Source organism: Salmo trutta, chromosome 37 (genome assembly GCF_901001165.1).
Source record: "Salmo trutta chromosome 37, fSalTru1.1, whole genome shotgun sequence".
In the NCBI taxonomy this organism is placed as follows: Eukaryota; Metazoa; Chordata; class Actinopteri; order Salmoniformes; family Salmonidae; genus Salmo; species Salmo trutta.
The window spans coordinates 18528430-18548073 of record NC_042993.1 but is presented as its reverse complement, the minus strand read 5'-3'; the positions used below and the strand labels follow the sequence as shown (position 1 = coordinate 18548073).

At 45.7% G+C, this 19644-nt stretch overlaps 1 protein-coding gene across 1 annotated transcript; it reads right to left on the bottom strand.

Moving 5' to 3' along the window:
* Positions 1 to 100: 100 nt before the first annotated feature.
* Positions 101 to 13059, bottom strand: LOC115176927 (uncharacterized). Its single transcript, XM_029737325.1, has 3 exons — positions 12669 to 13059; positions 3260 to 3549; positions 101 to 3179 (listed from the first exon to the last, which is right to left on the bottom strand). Exons 1-3 carry the CDS (start codon positions 12751 to 12753, stop codon positions 192 to 194), a joined length of 3363 nt encoding a protein of 1120 aa, XP_029593185.1. The 5' UTR covers positions 12754 to 13059; the 3' UTR covers positions 101 to 191.
* Between the last annotated feature and the right edge of the window lie 6585 nt (positions 13060 to 19644).

The window sequence follows — 19644 nt, the reverse complement described above, 5'->3', positions numbered from 1 at the left end:
CTTCCCTCTCTCCCCACTGCTCTGTTTGTCCTTCCCTCTCTCCCCACTGCTCTGTTTGTCCTTCCTTGTCTCCCCACCGCTCTGTTTGTCTTTCTCTCTCTTTGCACTGCTCCTTTTGTCCTCCTCTCTCACCGTACCAGCCTGTACTTCCTCTGCAACTGCTTTGGCTCGCCCTGCTCCTGTTGCCAGGGTCACAGGGCTGTTATGGGATGGCTGGCTTGCCAGGGTGACAGGATTGCTGTGGGATGCTGTCTCCTCGATTGTAGCAGCAGGGTTAGTGTTAGGAGTAGCAGCAGGGTTAGTGTTAGGAGTAGCAGCAGGGTTAGTGTTAGGAGTAGCAGCAGGGTAGGAGTAGCAGCAGGGTTAGTGTTAGGAGTAGCAGCAGGGTTAGTGTTAGGAGTAGCAGCAGGGTTAGTGTTAGGAGTAGCAGCAGAGTTTGGGGTAGAGCATGCACCTGGGGTAGTTTTGGGGTTTGAGACTGTAGCAGGATTAGTGTTAGTGGTACAGGCCGTACCAGATTTAGCGTTAGGGGCAGGAGCACTGTTAGTGTTAGGGGTAGAGACCGTAGCAGGGTTCATTTCAGGTGTACATACGGTAGCAGGGTTAGTTTCGGAGGTTGAGGAAGTAGCAGAGTTATTTTGTGGGATTGAGGCTGTAGCAGGGTTAGTGTTAGTGGTACAGACAGTAGCAGATTTAGCATTAAGGGCAGGAGCACAGTTAGTGTTGGGGTTAGAGAAAGATGCAGGTTTGGTTTTAGGGGTTAACACAGTAGCAGAAGTAGTCTTTGGGGTAGTGAAGGCAGGGTAAGGGGTTATAGAACGTTTAGGGATAAGGGTAGAGACATAAGGGCTCTCCTGAGAAGAAGCGGGGACAGGAGGTTCAGAGGACTCTGAAGAGATCTCCATTTCACTCCCACTACTGCTGTTGGAGGACTCGGGGTGGGCTGATTCCGCAGGTTGGGCAGGTGCAAGTGCAGGTTGTGGTGGTCTGGGTCCTGGAGGATCCTCAGGCCGGGGCTCTTTGTCACCTGGGGGATTGATTAGGCTAGGTCTGCTCTGGGACGGGGACAGTTCAGTACTGTGGGCCTCTGGTCTGGTTTCAGGCGGAGGTTTGGCTTGGTGTGGTTCTGTGTGTGGTTCTGTGGGTGGTCCTGTGGGTGGTTCAGCATGTCTCTCTGTGCTGTACAGCCGCTCATCCTCTTCACCATTATAAGAGGCGGAGTCTAGTGAGTCGTCAGTGTCGTCATGGAAACAGAAGGACTCATCCAGCCCTTCGTTGATGGAAGTTTCTGACAGTGAATGAAGGAAGGAGGCCGAGTTGTCCTCTTCAGCTGGGTCATTTACAGCCTTACCCTCACCCTCCTCCTCCTCTTCCTCATCCTCGCCCTCCTCTTCATCCACCTCTTCCTCTATCACTATTTCTACTTTAGCCTCCTCTATCTCTACCTTAGCCTCCACTTCTTCCTCATCATCTTCATCATCATCCTCCACGTCCCCCTCCTCCTCTCCGGCCGCGTATGCATCCACATCGTTCCCTTCGTTCCTGTCGTTTCCCTCTCCTCCCTCATTCCCCTCCTCTGTGGGGAAGAGAGTGATCTCCATGGAGTCTGCCTGGAAGAGGAGACTGGTGTGGAGGGGGAAGTTAAGCAGACAGGCTGGGATCATACTCTCCTCTTCCTCCTCCTCCATCTCTCCATCATCACTGTAGGAGCCTGGGAACAGCAGGAAGGTACCCATCTCTCCGTAAGGGCTGGAGTTATCCCCGTCTGACACATCTGGAGAGCAGGTGTCCATGGTAAGGTTGGAGGAGGCAGGGTTGACGCTGGAGGTGTGAGGGCTTAGGTTCCCCATGTCTGGGGCGAAGGGGAAGGAAATGGAGGTCAGCCTTGGGGAGTCTGCTCCATCCTCTGGGTTAGTAATGGGAGAGTAAAGCTCCTCAGACACACAGGCCTGCAGCTCCAGCTCCAGGCCTCTTTGCATCAGGGGATTTGAGTACTGCTGTCCCCCAGCCAGAGCATCCTCTGCTGGGCAGAGCGAGCCCTCCGACTCCCCTCCATCTTCCTGGGAGTCGGTGCTTCTGCCGCTGCTGCTCCTCAATGGGGAAGTGTCCTCTGTCACCCAGCGAGGGCGACAGCTACCCCTTGAGACTGTCGCTTCCTCACTCCTCCTCTCCCTTACCTCCCCTCTCAGCACCTCCTCCTCCTCCAGGATCACAGTTTCTGCTAGACCCTTATAGAGGCAGAACCGCCACTCTGCTGCTCCTCCTCCCTTCTCCTCTGCCCTCTCCCCTACTGCTCCCCTATCCTCCCCCACTTCGTCTCCGATTTCGGACAGCGAGCTGACAAAGCATGCAGGTGCCTCCTGCACCTCCTCTGCCAGGAGAAGATTGGGGGAGGTGCAGGGGGAGGTGGAAGAGGTCCAGCTGCCCCCCTCCGCCGTGACGTAGGAGCCAGAGGGGGAAGTGAGGGGGGAGCACAGGTCCTCACTGTCCGAGGGGGAGTTTGGTGAGAGGGGAGAGGCTGGGGAGCCGGGGTAAGAGCGGTGTTTGAGGTGTAAGGGGCGAGCAGCCATCTTGATGGGGGTGGAGGGGGCGGTGTAGTATAGGTCAGGATCCAGGGACGAGGGAACACCCACTCTCAGAGGGTCCACGGCATAGGCCGGCTCAGTGAAGGATAGGATAGCAGAGGGATAGGCTGGCTCGGACAGGGAGGGCATGGCATACATGGCACATACAAAAGGCATTTCGCCATAGGGAGACAGCCCTGCCTCCAAAGGGCTTAAGCTGCCCGTCAAGCTAACATCCACTGTGACTGGCTCTGAGGAGGGAGGGGAGGCAGGGATGAGGGGGGTTAGGAGAGGGGTGAGGAGAGGGCTAATGGGCAGGACAGGGCTTCTCTCCTGCTCTTGCTCCATCTTTGGGGTCAGAGGTGAATTGTCTCTCTCCTGCCCTGTGTCCAGTTGGGCCTTTTCTCCAGCCTCGGCCTGGGGCTCTAAGGGAGGCTTAGGGACCTCCAAGACTGGGCCTCCGGGCAGGGGTATCGCCTGGCTGCTCTGCCCGCATGGGCACTTCCCTGTCAGGGTTTTCTTTGTCTTGAGCAGGGCCTCCTGGCCCATCACCACCCGTGTGTTCATGTTCTCTGGCTCCTTGTAGTCGCTCTCCACCTCTGAGCCCATCAGAACCTGGAGAAAATAATGAGAACGTTGGAAAAACATAAAGAGAAGAGTAGACCATTGGTAAACATACACACACATACACACACCTTGATTCTCTCCATCTTCACGGGTCCGCTGCGGCGTCCACAGGGTCCGTGACCTCCAAACGTCCCGCTAAGTCGGACCGTGTTACTGTGGCGACGGTCTGAACCTTCAGGCTGGGGTCGCGGGGTCGCGGAGGAGCTGGGTGTGGCCCGAACCAGCCGTGGCCCGAACAGAGAGGTGCATGATGGGAGCAGCTTCTGAGGGGTGCTGGGGGAGGGACTAGAGCCACTGTCACTAGGGGTCGAGCCACTGTCACTAGGGGTGGAATCAGTGGAGGCATGTCTGGTCATGTCTGAAAGAGGAGCGAAAAAGAAGAAACTGTTTCTGTAATGTTATGTCCATGAGGTCAGAATCACTAGCTGCTTCATGACGTGGCAACAGTAACTGTAATGGAAAAAAGGCAACTGGAATTTCAGTTCACCTCCTGAATGTATTAAAAATAATACAATTAAAACACAAAATATCTGTAATGGATGCTGTAGTCTCTTTGCCTTTGTTAAATAGAAACAGTCCTTTCAGCTCTCTCTTTGAAGCTTGTTCTCCCTCATTTACCGTTACACACAGCCATACTTAGCGGGTCTAGAATTTCACCTAAATGTCAGAGAAAACAAGTGACTGAAAAGACCACACTCACAGCAGGGTACACATCAAGTGGCATCAACATATCAAAAATATAAGATCCCTACTGTCTTCACTTACAACCATCAACTACGGCTGGGTGAATGGAGTCCAGTTACTGGTAGTGAGTTCTGAATGAATGAAATGTGTACTCCCTCCATTTACAGGGCTCACTGCCCAGGGTAGTTCTTTATTCAGGTACTTTTCCTTCCACAGTAGTGACCCCTGGCCCCCAAGGGAATGGAACACACCCTGAGTTTGCTGAAGTCTGCATATCTGGCTGCAGTACCTGCTGCTAGGGAAGTTGAGCCCGCACTGTGCACGAGTGTGTGTAAGCTTGTGCATGTTGGGGTTTTTCCCCTCTCCTCTACCCCTCCTCTCATCTTTCCTCTATCCATCTAACAATTATTTGTGATGCATTGGAAAACCTCCCTGGTCTTTGAGGTCGAATCTGTGTTTGAAATGCACTGCTCGACTGAGGGACCTTAGAGATGATTGCATGTGTGGGGTACAGAGATGAGGTAGTTGTACAAAAATCACAAAGTGAGTCCATGCAACTTACAGTGGATATAAAAAGTCTACACACCCCTGTTAAAATGCCAGGTTTTTGTGATGTAAAAGAATGAGACAAAGATAAATCATGTCAGAACTTTTTCTACTGTTAATGTGACCTATAACGTGAACAATTCAATTGAAAAACAAACTGAAATCTTCGAGGGGGAAAAATGAAAAATAAAAACCTTATAATAACCTGGTTGCATAAGTGTGCACACCCTCATAACTGGGGATGTGGCTGTGTTCAGAATTAACCAATCACGTTCAAACTCATGTTAAATAGAAGTCATTACACACCTGCCATCATTTAAAGTGACTCTGATTAATCACAAATAAAGTTCAGATGTTCTAGTAGGATTTTCCTGACATTTTCTTAGTTGCATCTCAGAGCAAAAGACATGGTCCGCAGAGAGCTTCCAAAGCATCAGAGGGATCTCATTGTTGAAAGATATCAGTCAGGAGAAGGGTACAAAAGAATTTCCAAAGCATTACATATACCATGGAACACAGTGAAGACAGTCATCATCAAGTGGAGAAAATATGGCACCACAGAGACATTACCAAGAACTGGACGTCCCTCCAAAATGTATGAAAAGACGAGAAAACTGGTCAGGGAGGCTTCCAAGAGGCGTACAGCAACATTAAAGGAACTGCAGGAATTTCTGGCAAGTACTGGCTGTGTGCTACATGTGACAACAATCTCCCGTATTCTTCATATGAATGGGCTATGGGGTAGGGTGGCAAGACGGAAGCCTTTTCTTACAATGAAAAACATCCAAGCCCGGCTGAAGTTTGCAAAAACAAACATCAAGTCCCCCAAAAGCACGTGGGAAAATGTGTTATGGTCTGATGAAACCAAGGTTGAACTTTTTGGCCATAATTCCATAAGGTATGTTTGGCGCAAAAACAACACTGCACATCACCCAAAGAACACCATACACCACCAGTGAAGCATGGTGGTGGCAGCATCATGCTTTGGGGCTGTTTTTCTTCAGCTGGAACTGGGGCCTTAGTCAGGGTGGAGGGAATTATGAACAGTTCCAAATACCAGGCAATTTTGGCACAAAACCTTCAGGCGTCCGTTAGAAAGCTGAAGCTGAAGCTGAAGATGAAGAGGAAGTTCACCTTTCAGCACGGCAACGACCCAAAGCACACATCCAAATCCACGAAAGCATGGCTTCACCAGAAGAAGATTAACGTTTTGGAATGGCCCAGCCAGAGCCCAGACCTGAATCCAATTGAACATCTCTGGGGTGATCTGAAGAGGGCTGTGCACAGGAGATGTCCTCGCAATCTGACAGATTTGGAGCGCTTTTGCAAAGAAGAGTGGGCAAATATTGCCACATCAAGATGTACCATGCTAATAGACTCCTACCCAAAAAGACTGAGTGCTGTAACAAAATCAAAAGGTGCTTCAACAAAGTATTAGTTTAAGGGTGTGCACACTTATGCAACCAGGTTTTTGTGGGGGGGTTTTTTCCCCCTCAAAGATTTCAGTTTGTTTTTCAATTGAATTGTTCACGTTATAGGTCACATTAAAGGTGGAAAAAGTTCTGACATGATTTATCTTTGTCTCATTATTTTACATCACAAAAACCTTCCATTTTAACAGGGGTGTGTAGACTTTTTAAATCCACTGTATGTGACTTGTTAAGCAAATTTGATTTGAAATGTTTTGTCCTGAACATATTTAGGCATGCGATAACAAAGGTGTTGAATACTTATTGACTCAAGACATTTCAGCTTTTCATTTTGTATTAATTTGTAAACATTTCTAAAAACATAATCTACTTTGACATTATGGGGTATTGGAGAAAGAGAGAGAAAAGACAAGAGAGAATGAAAGGAATTGAATAAAGAAGAATTCATATTGATTGATGGGTAACATCGAGAACATGCTGGTCTTGTGTGATATTCATCCCAGATCCTGCAGGGGCGCTACATGCAGGGTGTCTGTTGCCCTCTTCCGTTGCTTGATGCTTGATAGTACTACAGCTAGCACAGTTCGATAACTTCACTAGCTACTTCATGTACAACTTGAAAATACCATGCTAACACTGCTCTCAGTGCTTAGTGGTAAAATGATGGCCAACATGGTAGCTAGCTTATGCTCGTCCTTCTCTTATTTGAAATGAGGCTATTGTTGCTAGCTCTCGTCTTTCTCTTTGCACTTTTGCTCTCTCTCCTCCTCATCTATCTCTCTTTTGCTCTCTCTCTCTTGCTCTACCTCTCTCTCTCTCTCTCTAATCAGACACTCAGATTAGCCATAGGCTAAATGGAGCCATTATTAGATTACCGCCTTTCCCTCGACACACACACACTCCACTCCAGTGACTACGCCATCGTCTCCATAACCTTCAACAGGAACGAAGGATCATTTTGAGAGAAAATGACAGAATGGAGGAGAGGAACTAGGGCAAGAGTGCGAGTGGAGGAGGGAGTCTGGATCAGTCAGAGAGAGAGAGAGAAAGCGAGAGAGGGATCGACAAAGGGGGTATTTTCCATTCTATTATGATCCGCTCTGCTGCTCCTTACTGATGTTACGGTTCTGCAGGATTTAAATGAAAACAACACACTAGACTCCTTCTGAGATTTCCCTGAAATACCCTGAGTCCTGTCATGTACTGTGTGTGCACAGGCCAAGGTTATTATAGTAAACGAAAATGAAAACAAAAACTAATCATGAAAAAAACAATTTAGTAACTGAAATAAAATAATTAACAAATACGTTTGAAAAACTAAAACTATCTTCGACTCCTAAACTAACTAAAATAAAATAAAAACCATCATGAATTATGTTCAGTTTTAGTTTATCTTCTAAACTTAGGGCATGTAGTACTAAAGTAAAAAATTATTGGATAGGTGTAAAAATGGGCAAGAGTTTCCTTCTCCCATATTTTTTGCACCAGTCTCAGCACCATTCCTTTTAAATCCAAGTCACATTGAGATTGACTTTATAATTTAAACATAACCTAACCTATGACCTGACCCTTCAACTAATGCATTTACCAAAGATTATCTATATACTGACAAGAGATGGGACTCAATGCTCTAACAATGGGAATAAATGTCAGAAAAGGCTGAAGGCAGGCGGGAGGAGGTGGGAGCAGGCTGGAACATTCTAGCCAATAAGAGAGCAGATTTGCATGTGAACAATGGGCACATCTCCAATATAACATAAAAATATATAATAATTCAAATTGGAGACTTATATTTCCCTCAGTAACTTTAAACATCAGCTATCTGAGCAGCTAACTGATCGCTGCAGCTGTACATAGCCCATCTGTAAATAGCCTACCTACCTCATCCCCATATTGTTTTTTTTTACTTTTCTGCTCTTTTACACACCAGTATTTCTACTTGCACATCACCATATGCTCATCTATCACCCCAGTGTTTATTTGCTAAATTGTAATTATTTCGCTACTATGGCCTTCCTCACGCCATTTGCACACACTGTATATAGACTTTCTTTTTTTTTCTATTGTGTTATTGACAGTACGCTTGTTTATTCCATGTGTAACTCTGTGTTGTTGTTTGTGTCGCACTGCTGTCACGTCCTGACCATAGTGATTGGTTATCTTCTATGGTAGAGTAGGTCAGGGTGTGACAGGGGGTGTTTGTCTGTTTTTGTATGTCTATGTTCAGTTTCTAGTTTTGCATTTCTATGTTGGTGTTGTTTGGCATGACCTCCAATTAGAGGCAGCAGGTTGTCGTTGTCTCTAATTGGAGGTCCTATTTAAGTTGATATTTGTTTCACATGTGTTTGTGGGTGATTATTCATTGTGAGTGTATTTGATCCTCCTGCGTCACGGCTTGTTGTTTTGTGTATATTTTGAAGTGTTTCATTGTTGCATTCTCTTTCACTGGTTAAATAAATATGTGGAACTACGAAAACGCTGCATCTTGGTCCGCTCCTTCTAACAGCTGTGACAACTGCTTTGCTTTATCTTGGCCAGGTCGCAGTTGTAAATGAGAACTTGTTCTCAACTAGCCTACCTTGTGAAATAAAAAAATTATAAAATAAAAATGGCTCCAGCCTCCCTAAAACCTCCCTAAAAACTGAAACTAAATAATATACAATTAATACTAAATAAAAACTAGCAAATCAGGTCTGAAAATGAGCTGAAACTAAAGTGAATTGCAAATACAAATCGAAAAACCAATAGACCACTAAACTATAATAACCTTGGTACAGACATAGGGATATTCACACACACACACAAACACTGACCAGAGAACAGGACTTTATTCTCTTCTCTCAACTGGGCCATCGCCATGCACAGTGACCTCAGGCACGTGCACGCGCGCACACACACACACACACACACACACACACACACACACACACACACACACACACACACACACACACACACACACACACACACACACACACACACACACACACACACACACACACACACACACACACACACACACACACACACACACATACACACACACACACACACAAATATCACTTACTGATGGACTATGCGGACTCTCTCTCCCTCCCTCTTTGTTTATCTCTGATAGCCCATCCTCTTCTGCTGCATTTCTCTTTGTCCTCTTTCCCTCCCTCCTTTTATCCCCCCTCTATTTCTTATTTTCTCTCCTGTCTCCCCCTTCCCTTTCCCTTCCTTCCTCTCTCTGTGCCTGTGGTCTAGCTAATAGCTAATATCGTCAGCACTTAGCTGCACTGTCTCTATCCCTTCCTAGGCCCAGGCCCAGGGTGGTGATGTTTATCACTGGATTGTTATGCTGAGTCATGTCCCAGTGTGTGCACGCACGCGCGCACGCACACACACATACACACATTTGTCACAGAGATGCATACAAGGACACAATAAGACGTGCCGCTCTAAGGTTTCTTTGTTTGTGTGTGCGCGTGTGGCTCTGCCTACACCCACATGCTTGGAGTGTGCAGGCCGCAGCAGGCTGGAACTGCGTCACAGAGGCTGCTTCCACGGTCTGTCAGGCCCCAGAGCGAGCTTCTTCAGCCTTCACTCCAAGACAGTCCCAGGCCTTGAGACAAGCCCCAGGAGCCTACTGCCTCACAATACCTCTCTCCAGCTCTCTGCCTCTCCCCCTTTCTCCCTCCCTCCCTCCCTCCCACTCTCTCTCTCTCCCGCCATCATACTATTCTGCTGCCTTCTCTTCTCATCTAACTATAGTGTTCTCAGTGCAGGATGCACTCGTTTCAAAACAGTGATGTTTCGGATTGAAAGGCCTTCATCAGAACATTCCAGGAACAGACAAGACAATGTAAGGATATGATTTGTATTAAACCTAAACTAGTAGGATGGGTATTTTACGAAAAACTAGTGGCAGTGCAATAATACATAGACTAGACGTCTTTCTCCAAAAAGCCATCTAGATTACATCACAGCATTAGTGCCAGACCAGCAGAGTTGATATGTGCTGTCTGAGACGTACACCTAATCTCTTTACTATACCTGTACAGCACCTTATACCAGAAATCCCTTTACTATACTTGTACAGCACCTTATACCAGAAATCCCTTTACTATACCTGTACAGCACCTTATACCAGAAATCCCTTTACTATACCTGTACAGCACCTTATACCAGAAATCCCTTTACTATACCTGTACAGCACCTTATACCAGAAATCCCTTTACTATACATATACACTATAGAACCTATACCTAGGGCCAGGAGTTTTGGGGCACTTTTTGAGGCATTGTGCATTCACAGCATTGTCTACTAGTGTTGCTGCAGGTAGGACATTTTCTGTAATTGACACGAGTTGTCTCCAATCAATCAATCAATGTCGGGTTGTACGTGTGTCCAGTGACTGTCAAGCCAACAACTTAGCTATGCGCCAAGAGGTCTGAACCTCTTGATGGGCTCACTAGGTGTTTGATTAAGGTCGCTTCACTGCCCCCTTCCTTCAGGAGAGTGTGTCCCCAGACTCCCCACACTTCCCTCACGTGTACACACCTCTTGGATGGCCTCACGGGCTCCATCCCACCTCTGACACCAATGTAGCGAATTTGGGGTGTAGCCCCAGCCCGGGACTTGAACCCAGATACAGCGACTATTAAGGCAACGCCTTAATTGTTATGCCAACACCAAGAGGTTCCTCTTGGCATAACGATTAAGGTGTTGGCTTGACAACCACTGGACCTGGGTGCAAGTCCTGGTCGGGGCAACCCTCCCGAATTTGCTACGATATACTTCCAAGGTTGGTTTCTTTGACTCTCCCATTTAACTGCCCAAATTGACCTATTTTTAGCTACAACTTTCGATTCCGTTCGAAAGGATCAGCTTCAGCAAATTGAGGTGTAGAATCACTCTTCTACAAATAGTATTCCCTGCAAAATATTAGGTTTGGTGCAATTAAGATTTGCAGAGCTACGCACAACCAGACATTGATTGATCGGAGGAGACAGCATGTGTCAATTACCGAACATTTCCTACCTGCAGCAACACTAGTGGACAATGCAGGTAAAAGCACAGTGCTTCAAAACTCCTGGCCCTCCTGGCCCTACCTTTACCCTCTACTGTACAGTCTGAACCTATACAGCACCACTGTACCTATACAGAACCCTGAATGGAGAGGAATTTTGGGTGGCCTTGCTCAAGGGCAGGATCAGAGATCCAGTTCCATTGCCATTTTTGAGTCTTCCAGCCCGGGGCTTGAACCAGAAACCTCAGCCGCAGCCTTCCAGTTCCATTGCCATTTTTGAGTCTCCCAGCCTGGGGTTTGAACCAGAAACCTTTCGGCTGCGGGCCCGCCTCTTCTAACCTCTATGCTACTGTACCTTATACGCCAACTGCCTCTACTGTCGGAGAGATAATATCCTAACCCAGGGATCATCAACTACATTCAGCCGCAGGCCGTATTTTTCTTGAGTGGATGGTCGGGGGGCCAGAACATAATTACTAATCATTTGTAGACTGCAAATTAACTGCAAGAAGCCCAAACAGATTTAATATTTGACTAAAACAATCATTTCAAACCTTACTTACATTTGTATACATCATACATTATATCACTTCATGTCTCTCTATTATGCGTGGGAATACCTGGGAACAGATTTCTTAAATTAAAATCACTTGGAGTGGATTTCCTCGTATTTGGTAGTCTTTTATGACCAACAATGAAAATCCCCCCCAAAATAAACATGATATATTTTTTTTTTTTGTGGTTTTATTTAGGGGCCAAATAAACCACAAATAAAACCTAACCCTTACATTGTACTTCTACTGTCTGAGACATACATTTATCCCCCCAGTGTACTTATCCCCCTTCACTTCAACACAACAAACATAATACACAGGTAAATACACAGTCTGGGAGATGCAACTCCTATACTCTAACTTTACTGTCAAGTACAGCATCTAACATAGAATACATCTATTGTCTGCTAGACACAAACCTACCAGATGCAACATAACAACAATACCATAATAACCATATTGACTACATCATCTCATCAATAGCTATGTTAGCAGTAAGTAGCATACAGTGACATGTACACACACAGTTCCAGTAGTCGGTGTCTTATCTAGCATGAACAATTTGTTTTCAAATGCTCTGCTTTACCCTACATCAGTCCATGTCTGAATCTGTTCCTTCAGTCTCTGGCCCTGCTGTTACTGTGTGGATGCTGCTGCTGAGTGCGGTGCTGTGTCATGTCCCTCATGCTGAGACTGGGGGAAGGGAAGTAACGGATGAGAGAGAGAGGGAGGAGCTGTTCCACTCTGCCCTGAGAAAACACATCGCCACTGGGCAGTGGGATGGGGCTGGGGAGAGACTGGGGGAAGGGGATGTGGGTATGGGGTTCGTGAGGGGAAAGGGGAATATGGAGCTGGGGCGCGGGGTCAGGTAGGGGGAAGGGGATGTTTGTGGGGTTAAGTAGGGTAAGTGTTGTGGATGGGGGGTCTGGGGTGAAGGCTAGGGTGCTGGAGCTGGAACTAGGACTGGAGTGGGGATCACAGATAGACAGACAGACAGACAGATATGACCCAGCTCTACCTCTCTAATCCGTCAGTCTGTTTGCCTCCCACATGGCAGTATAGCAGGTATCTATTATCCCTCCTCTACCAGCCTCTCTGTAACTCCAACATCTCCTCCTCTCCCTAGTGTCTCACATGCTCTTCACCCTCCCCGTCTCTCCTCTGCCATCTACACTCTCCCATGTCCTCCTTCCCCTCTCTCTTTTCCCCCCTCTATCCCGCCTCCCCCTCTCCACCCAGGTGGTCCTACCTGGTTCAGGCAGGCCTGTCTGCTCTGCTCCAAGCTCCGGATGTCTTTCTTTGGGGACAGATCTGCGAGAGCTCTCCCCCGGCATGGCTGTCTCTGGATCTCTCTGGTTCTGACGCAACAATAACTCCACACCACCCAGCAGCCAAGGTGAACAGAGAGAGAGTGCGCAGTAGAGGGAGGGGCAGAGAGAGAGAGAGAGAGAGAGAGAGAGAGAGAGAGAGAGGGTGAATGCTCAGCGACCTAGCACTCAGATCTCCTGCAGCACACGTGTGTCTATATGTGTGTGTGTTAGAGAGCGAGAGAGAGAGTGCATGCCTCTCTCTGTGGTGCAGCAGAGCAGAGCAGTGATGATGCTATGAGTGAGAGTGTGTTTGGGTCTCGCGATGCTGCCAGTGTGTGTGTGTGTGTATGTGTGGGCGCATGTGTTTGTGTGGAATCTGAGAGGGAGCTGCAGTATTCTCTCTCATTACCCATCTGAGCTGCACTGCCTCCCTCCTCCCCTCCCTCTTTCCTTCCCATCACTCTCTCCCTCCCTCTCTCCTTCCCATCCCTCTCTCCCTCCCTCTCTCTCTCCCTGGCGATGACTTGATACTCAGCGATGATGTCAGCAGATTTCTGCTGCTGTCTGAGTGCTGCCCCCATCCTTACAGGAAGGTACTGCAGAGACAGAGGGCTACAGTGTGCGGAGAAGATGGGCTATTGCAGAAAGAGAGATGGAGGAAATAACGGTTGTGAAAGGGAGATTGAAGGAGAGTTACAAAGAAAGAAAAGAGAAAGGGAGACTTTCAGTCTCCTCCCCTTTTCCATTTGTCCCCCCCAAAACCCACAGATCACAGGTAGTTTCCATGGCCACCCCAAGCTTCCCACGCTGGGTGTGTGAGTGTGTGTGTGTGTGTGTGTGTGTGTGTGTGTGTGTGTGTGTGTGTGTGTGTGTGTGTGTGTGTGTGTATCAGGGGGTTTCTGCGTCTGCTCTGCCAGCTCAACAGAATCCCCTGTCTCCTCTCTCTGCCAATTTCAGCCCGGCTGGCATTCATACATCAGCGGTAATATCCTCCTCTCTCATCTGCTTACTCATATTTCTCTGCTCCTTGCTGACCTGAGGTCAGCAACACACAGAAACATACTGCCCTCAGGCAGGATCTGGTCTCTATGACAACACAGCTAATACTGGGACAGCTGGCTGGCTGGGCTCAGAGGTGGGGTGATGAGATCAATCAGTCAATCAACCAACTAACCAATCAATGGAGTTACTTAGCAGCTCACTCTCTACATCGCAACATGATCTCAACACTCATGGGGCCAGAGTTCGAAATGAACCCTCGGAGCCTTTTGAATTATAGCATTTGGCTCCCAAGTGGCGCAGCAGTCTCAGTGCAAGAGGTGTCACTACAGTCCCTGGTTCAAATCCAGGCTGTATGACATTTGGCTGTGATTGGGAGTCCCATAGGTCGGCGCACAATTGGCACAGCGTCGTCTGGGTTTGGCCGGGGTAGGCCGTCATTGTAAATAAGAATTTGTTCTTAACTGACTTGCCTAGTTAAATTAAGGTTAAATTAAAAATATATATATTTACTTACATGTTGGAGCTGCTACAGAAATAGAATATGTAGATCAGTCATGATTCTCTCTTTCATGTGTTACAATCTAGAAAGTGGTGTAAAAATACTTCAAGGTACTACTTAAGTAGTTTGTTGGGGTTTTTGTTCTTTACTTTTTATATTTTTTTTACAACTTTACAACACTCCTAAAGAAAATAATGTACTTTTTACTCCATACATTTTCCTTGACACCCAAAAGTACTCGTTACATTTTGAATGCTTAGCAGGACAGAAAAATTGTCCATCTCATACACTTATGAAGAGAACATCCCAGGTCATCGCTACAGTACTTCCTCTGATCGTGCGGACTCACTAAACACACATGCTTTGTTTGTAACTGATGTCTAAGTGTTGGAGTGTGCCGCTGGCTATCTGTAAGTACATTTTAAAAAAACAAGAAAATGGTACCGTTTGGTTAGCTTAATATAAAGAATTTGAAATGATTTATACTTTTATTATATGTAACTAATTACATTTACTTTTGATACTTAAGTATATTTAAAACCAAAAACTTTTACTCAATTGGTATTGTACTGGGTGACTTTCACTTTTACTTAAGTCATTTTCTATTAGGGTATCTTGACTTTTACTCAAGTATGACAATTGGGTACTTTTTCCACTACTGATTCTAGGTGAAATAATAAATGGAAACAGAATCCTAAACATCCTGCTTTATCATTATAGCTGAGCACACATGCTCCAAATCATCGCTAAGCAACTCAACTACATACAGTGCAGTCAAAAAGTATCCACACCCATTGACTTTTTTCATATTTTGTTGCGCTACATTGAGATTTTGTGTCACTGGCCTACCCATAATGTCAAAGTGGATTATGTTTTTAAAATTCTTTACAAATTAATTAAAAATGAAAAGCTGAAATGTCCTGAGTAAATAAGTATTCAACCCCTTTGTTATGGCAAGCCTAAATAAGTTCAGGAGTAAAAATGTGCGTAACAAATCACACAATAAGTTGCATGTAATGTGAGCAATAATAGTGTTTAACATGATTGTTGAATGACTACCTCATCTCTGTACCCCACACATACAATTATCTGTAAGGTCAAACAGTGAATTTCAAACACAGATTCAAACACAAAGAAGAGCACCTATTGGTAGATGGGTAAAAAAAGGCAGACATTGAATATCCCTTTGAGCATGGTGAAGTTATTAATTACACTTTGGATGGTGTATCAATATACCCAGTCACTACAAAAGATACAGGTGTCCTTCCTAACTCAGTTGCCGGAGGGGAAGAAAACTGCTCAGGGATTTCACCATGAGGCCAATGGTGAAAACAGTTACTGAGTTAATGGCTATGATTGGAGAAAACGGAGGATGGATCAACAACATTGTAGTTACTCCAAAATACTAACCAAAATTACATTGAAAATAAGGAAGCTTGTACAGAATAAAATATATTCCAAACATGCATCCTGTTTGTAATAAGGCAGTAAAGTAAAACTGCAGAAAATGTGGCAAAGAAATAAACTTTATGTCCTGAATACAAAGTGTTATGTTTGGGGCAAATCCAACACAACATCTCTTCATATTTTCAAGCATGGTGGTGGCTGCATCATGTTATGGGTATGCTTGTCATCGGCAACGACGGGAATTTTTTTGCATAAAAATAAACGGAATGGAGCTAAGCGCAGGCAAACCTCTAGATGAAAACTTGTTTCAGTCTCTTTTTTTGTTTTCAGTCTCTTTTCCATCAGACACTGAAATCTTTCAGCATGACAATAACCCAAAACACAAGACCATATCTACACTAAGGTTGCTTACCAAGACAGTGGATGTTCCTGAGTGGCCGAGTTACAGTTTTGACTACAAATCTACTTTGAGGCTTTAAAAGTGTTCTTACACTATGATTTTGAACATTCAAAGCAACTGGGAAACGTCCACGGCAGGCATTGTTGTAGCGTTAGCTTGCTCTATACCTTCTGAGTGATAGGATTCACGAGCACCACCACCAATCAGCCTACACTACTGCACACACCCATTGTTACTATGACAACTATCGTTGCCATGTCATCAAATAACTGCTGTCTGGACACACACAAATCCGATTTGGTCACTTGTAACTTGCTGTTTGGAAAGTCAGTATTCCAAAACCAATTTGAAAAACTAAACTGATTTGAGCATTAAGGCCTGCAGTGTGAACAAGGCTTTAGAAACTTAACCAGAAAGACTCACAGCTGTAATCACTGCCAAAGGTGCTTCTACAAAGTACTGACTCAGTGGTGTGGATATTTATGTAAATTAGATATTTCTGTATTTAATTGACAATACAATTTGCCATAAAATTCTAAATACATGTTTTCACTTTGTCATTATGGGGTATTGTGTGTAGACGGGTAAACATTTTATTTTTATTTTATTCAGGCTGTAACACAACAAAATATGAAATAAGTCAAGGGGTATGGACGGCACGGACACAACAGCGGTGTGTGTGAGCCGATCCCTGTGGGATACATTCAGCAACCCCCCCGACAACACACACACACCACTGACCCATCACGTTTGATAATAAATACGTCTTATTAGCTGCATCTTGTGAAGAGAAGCATCCTCAGGCTGAATATCACACCATCAGGATGCCAATGATACCATAGAAGCTCATCCAACTCAACGTCCTCTCTAAACACACCGTGAGGGAAGTCAAGACCTACCAGAGCCATAGATAATGTGCTTGTCCACATTGCAGCCAACAGTGCAGGCGGATGATGTCTGACTGGCTTTCGGAGCCATCATCGACTCAGTGGGTTTTGTCCAACATGTCTCCGGACCTACTCACTGCCACAGTCATACTCTGGACCTTGTATTGTCCCATGGAATAAATATTGTGGATCTTAATGTTTTTCCTCATAATCCTGGACTATCGGACCACCATTTTATTACATTTGCAATCGCAACAAATAATCTGCTCAGACCCCAACCAAGGTTAATCAAAAGTCATGCTATAAATTCTCGGACAACCCAAAGATTCTTAGATGCCCTTCCAGATTCCCTCCACCTACCCAAGGACGTCAGAGTACAAAAAACGGTTAACCACCTGAGGGACTAAATGTAACCTGGCGTAATACCCTAGATGCAGTCGCACTGCTAAAAACAAAAAACATTTGTCATAAGAAACTAGCTCCCTGGTATACAGAAAATACCCGAGCCCTGAAGCAAGCTTCCAGAAAATTGGAACAGAAATGGCGCTACACGAAACTGGAAGTCTTCCGACTGGCTTGGAAAGACAGTACCGTGCAATATCGAAGAGCCCTCACTGCTGCTCGATCATCCTATTTTTCCAACTTCATTGAGGAGAATAAGAACAATCCAAAATGTATTTTTGATACTGTCGCAAAGCTAACTAAAAAGCAGCATTCCCCAAGAGAGGATGGCTTTCACTTCAGCAGTGATAAAATCATTAACTTCTTTGACGAAAAGATCATGATCATTAGAAAGCAAATTACAGACTCCTCTTTAAAGTTCAGTTGTCCTGAGTCTGCACAACACTGCCAGGACCTAGGATCAAGGGAGACACTCAAGTTTTTTAATACTATATCTCTTGACACGATGAAAATAGTTTGGCCTCTAAACCTTCTAGCTGCATACTGGACCCTATTCCAACTAAACTACTGAAAGAGCTGCTTCCTGTGCTTGGCCCTCCTATGTTGAACATAATAAATGGCTCCCTATCCACCGGATGTGTACAAAACTCAATAAAAGTGGCAGTAATAAAGCCTCTCTTGAAAAAGCCAAACCATGACCCAGAAAATATAAAAAATATCAGCCTATATCGATTCACCCATTCCTCTCCAAAAAAATTTTTAAAGCTGTTGCGCAGCAACTCACTGCCTTCCTGAAGACAAACAATGTATACGAAACAGTTCAACCTGGTTTTAGACCCCATCATAGCACTGAGACTGCACTCGTGGAGGTGGTAAATGACCTTTTAATGGCGTCAGACCAAGGCTCTGCATCTGTCCTCGTGCTCCTAGACCTTAGTGCTGCTTTCGATACCAGCGATCACCACATTCTTTTGGAGAGACTGGAAACCCAAATTGGTCTACATGGACAAGTTCTGGCCTGGTTTAGATCTTATCTGTTGGAAAGATATCAGTTTGTCTCTGTGGATGGTTTGTCTTCTGACAAATCAACTGTAAATTTCGGTGTTCCTCAGGGTTCCGTTTTAGGACCACTATTGTTTTCACTATATATTTTACCGCAAAAATCAGAAACTTTCTGTCCAAAAATGATGCAGGAAAATTAATCCATGCTTTTGTCACTTCTAGATTAGACTACTTCAATGCTCTACTTTCCGGCTACCCGGATAAAGCACGAAATAAACTTCAGTTAGTGCTAAACACGGCTGCTAGAATCTTAACTAGAACCCAAATATTTGATCATATTACTCCAGTGCAAGCCTCTCTACACTGAATTTCTAAGCAAACAGCTGGAGGCAGGGCTTTCTTCTATAGAGCTCCATTTTTATGGAATGGTCTGCCTATCCATTTGAGAGACGCAGACTCGGTCTCGACCTTTAAGTCTTTATTGAAGACTCATATTTTCAGTAGTTCCTATGATTGAGTGTAGTCTGACCCAGGGGTGTGAAGGTGAACGTAAAGGCCCTGGAGCGACGGACCACCCATGCTGTCTCTGCCTGGCCAGTTCCCCTCTTTCCACTGGGATTCTCTGCCTCTAACCCTATTACGGGGGCTGAGTCACTGGCTTACTGGTGCTCTTCCATGCCGTCCCTAGGAGGGGTGTGTCACTTGAGTCACTGACATGATCTTCCTGTCCGGGTTGGTGCCCTCCTCGGGTTCATGCCGTGGGGGAGATCTTTGTGGGCTATACTCGGCCTTGTCTCAGGGTAGTAGGTTGGTGGTTGAAGATATCCCTCTAGTGGTGTGGGGGCTGTGCTTTGGCAAAGTGGGTCGGGTTATATCCTACCTGTTTGGCCCTGTCTGGGGGTATCGTCGGATGGGGCCACAGTGTCTCCCGACCCCTCCTGTCTCAGCCTCCAGTATTTATGCTGCAATAGTTTGTGTCAGGGGGCTAGGGTCAGTCTGTTATATCTGGAGTATTTCTCCTGTCTCATTCGGTGTCCTGTGTGAATTTAAGTATGCTCCCTTTAATTCTCTCTCTCTTTCACCTCTCTGAGGACCTGAGCCCTAGGACCATGCCTCAGGACTACCTAGCCTGATGACTCCTTGCTGTCCCCAGTCCACCTGGTCATGCTGCTGCTCCTGTTTCAACTGTTCTACCTGCGGCTATGGAACCCTGATCTGTTCACTGGACATGCTACCTTGTCCCGGACCTGCTGTTCTGGACCCTCTCTCTACCGTACCTCGTCTCTAACTCTGAATGATCGACTATGAAAAGCCAA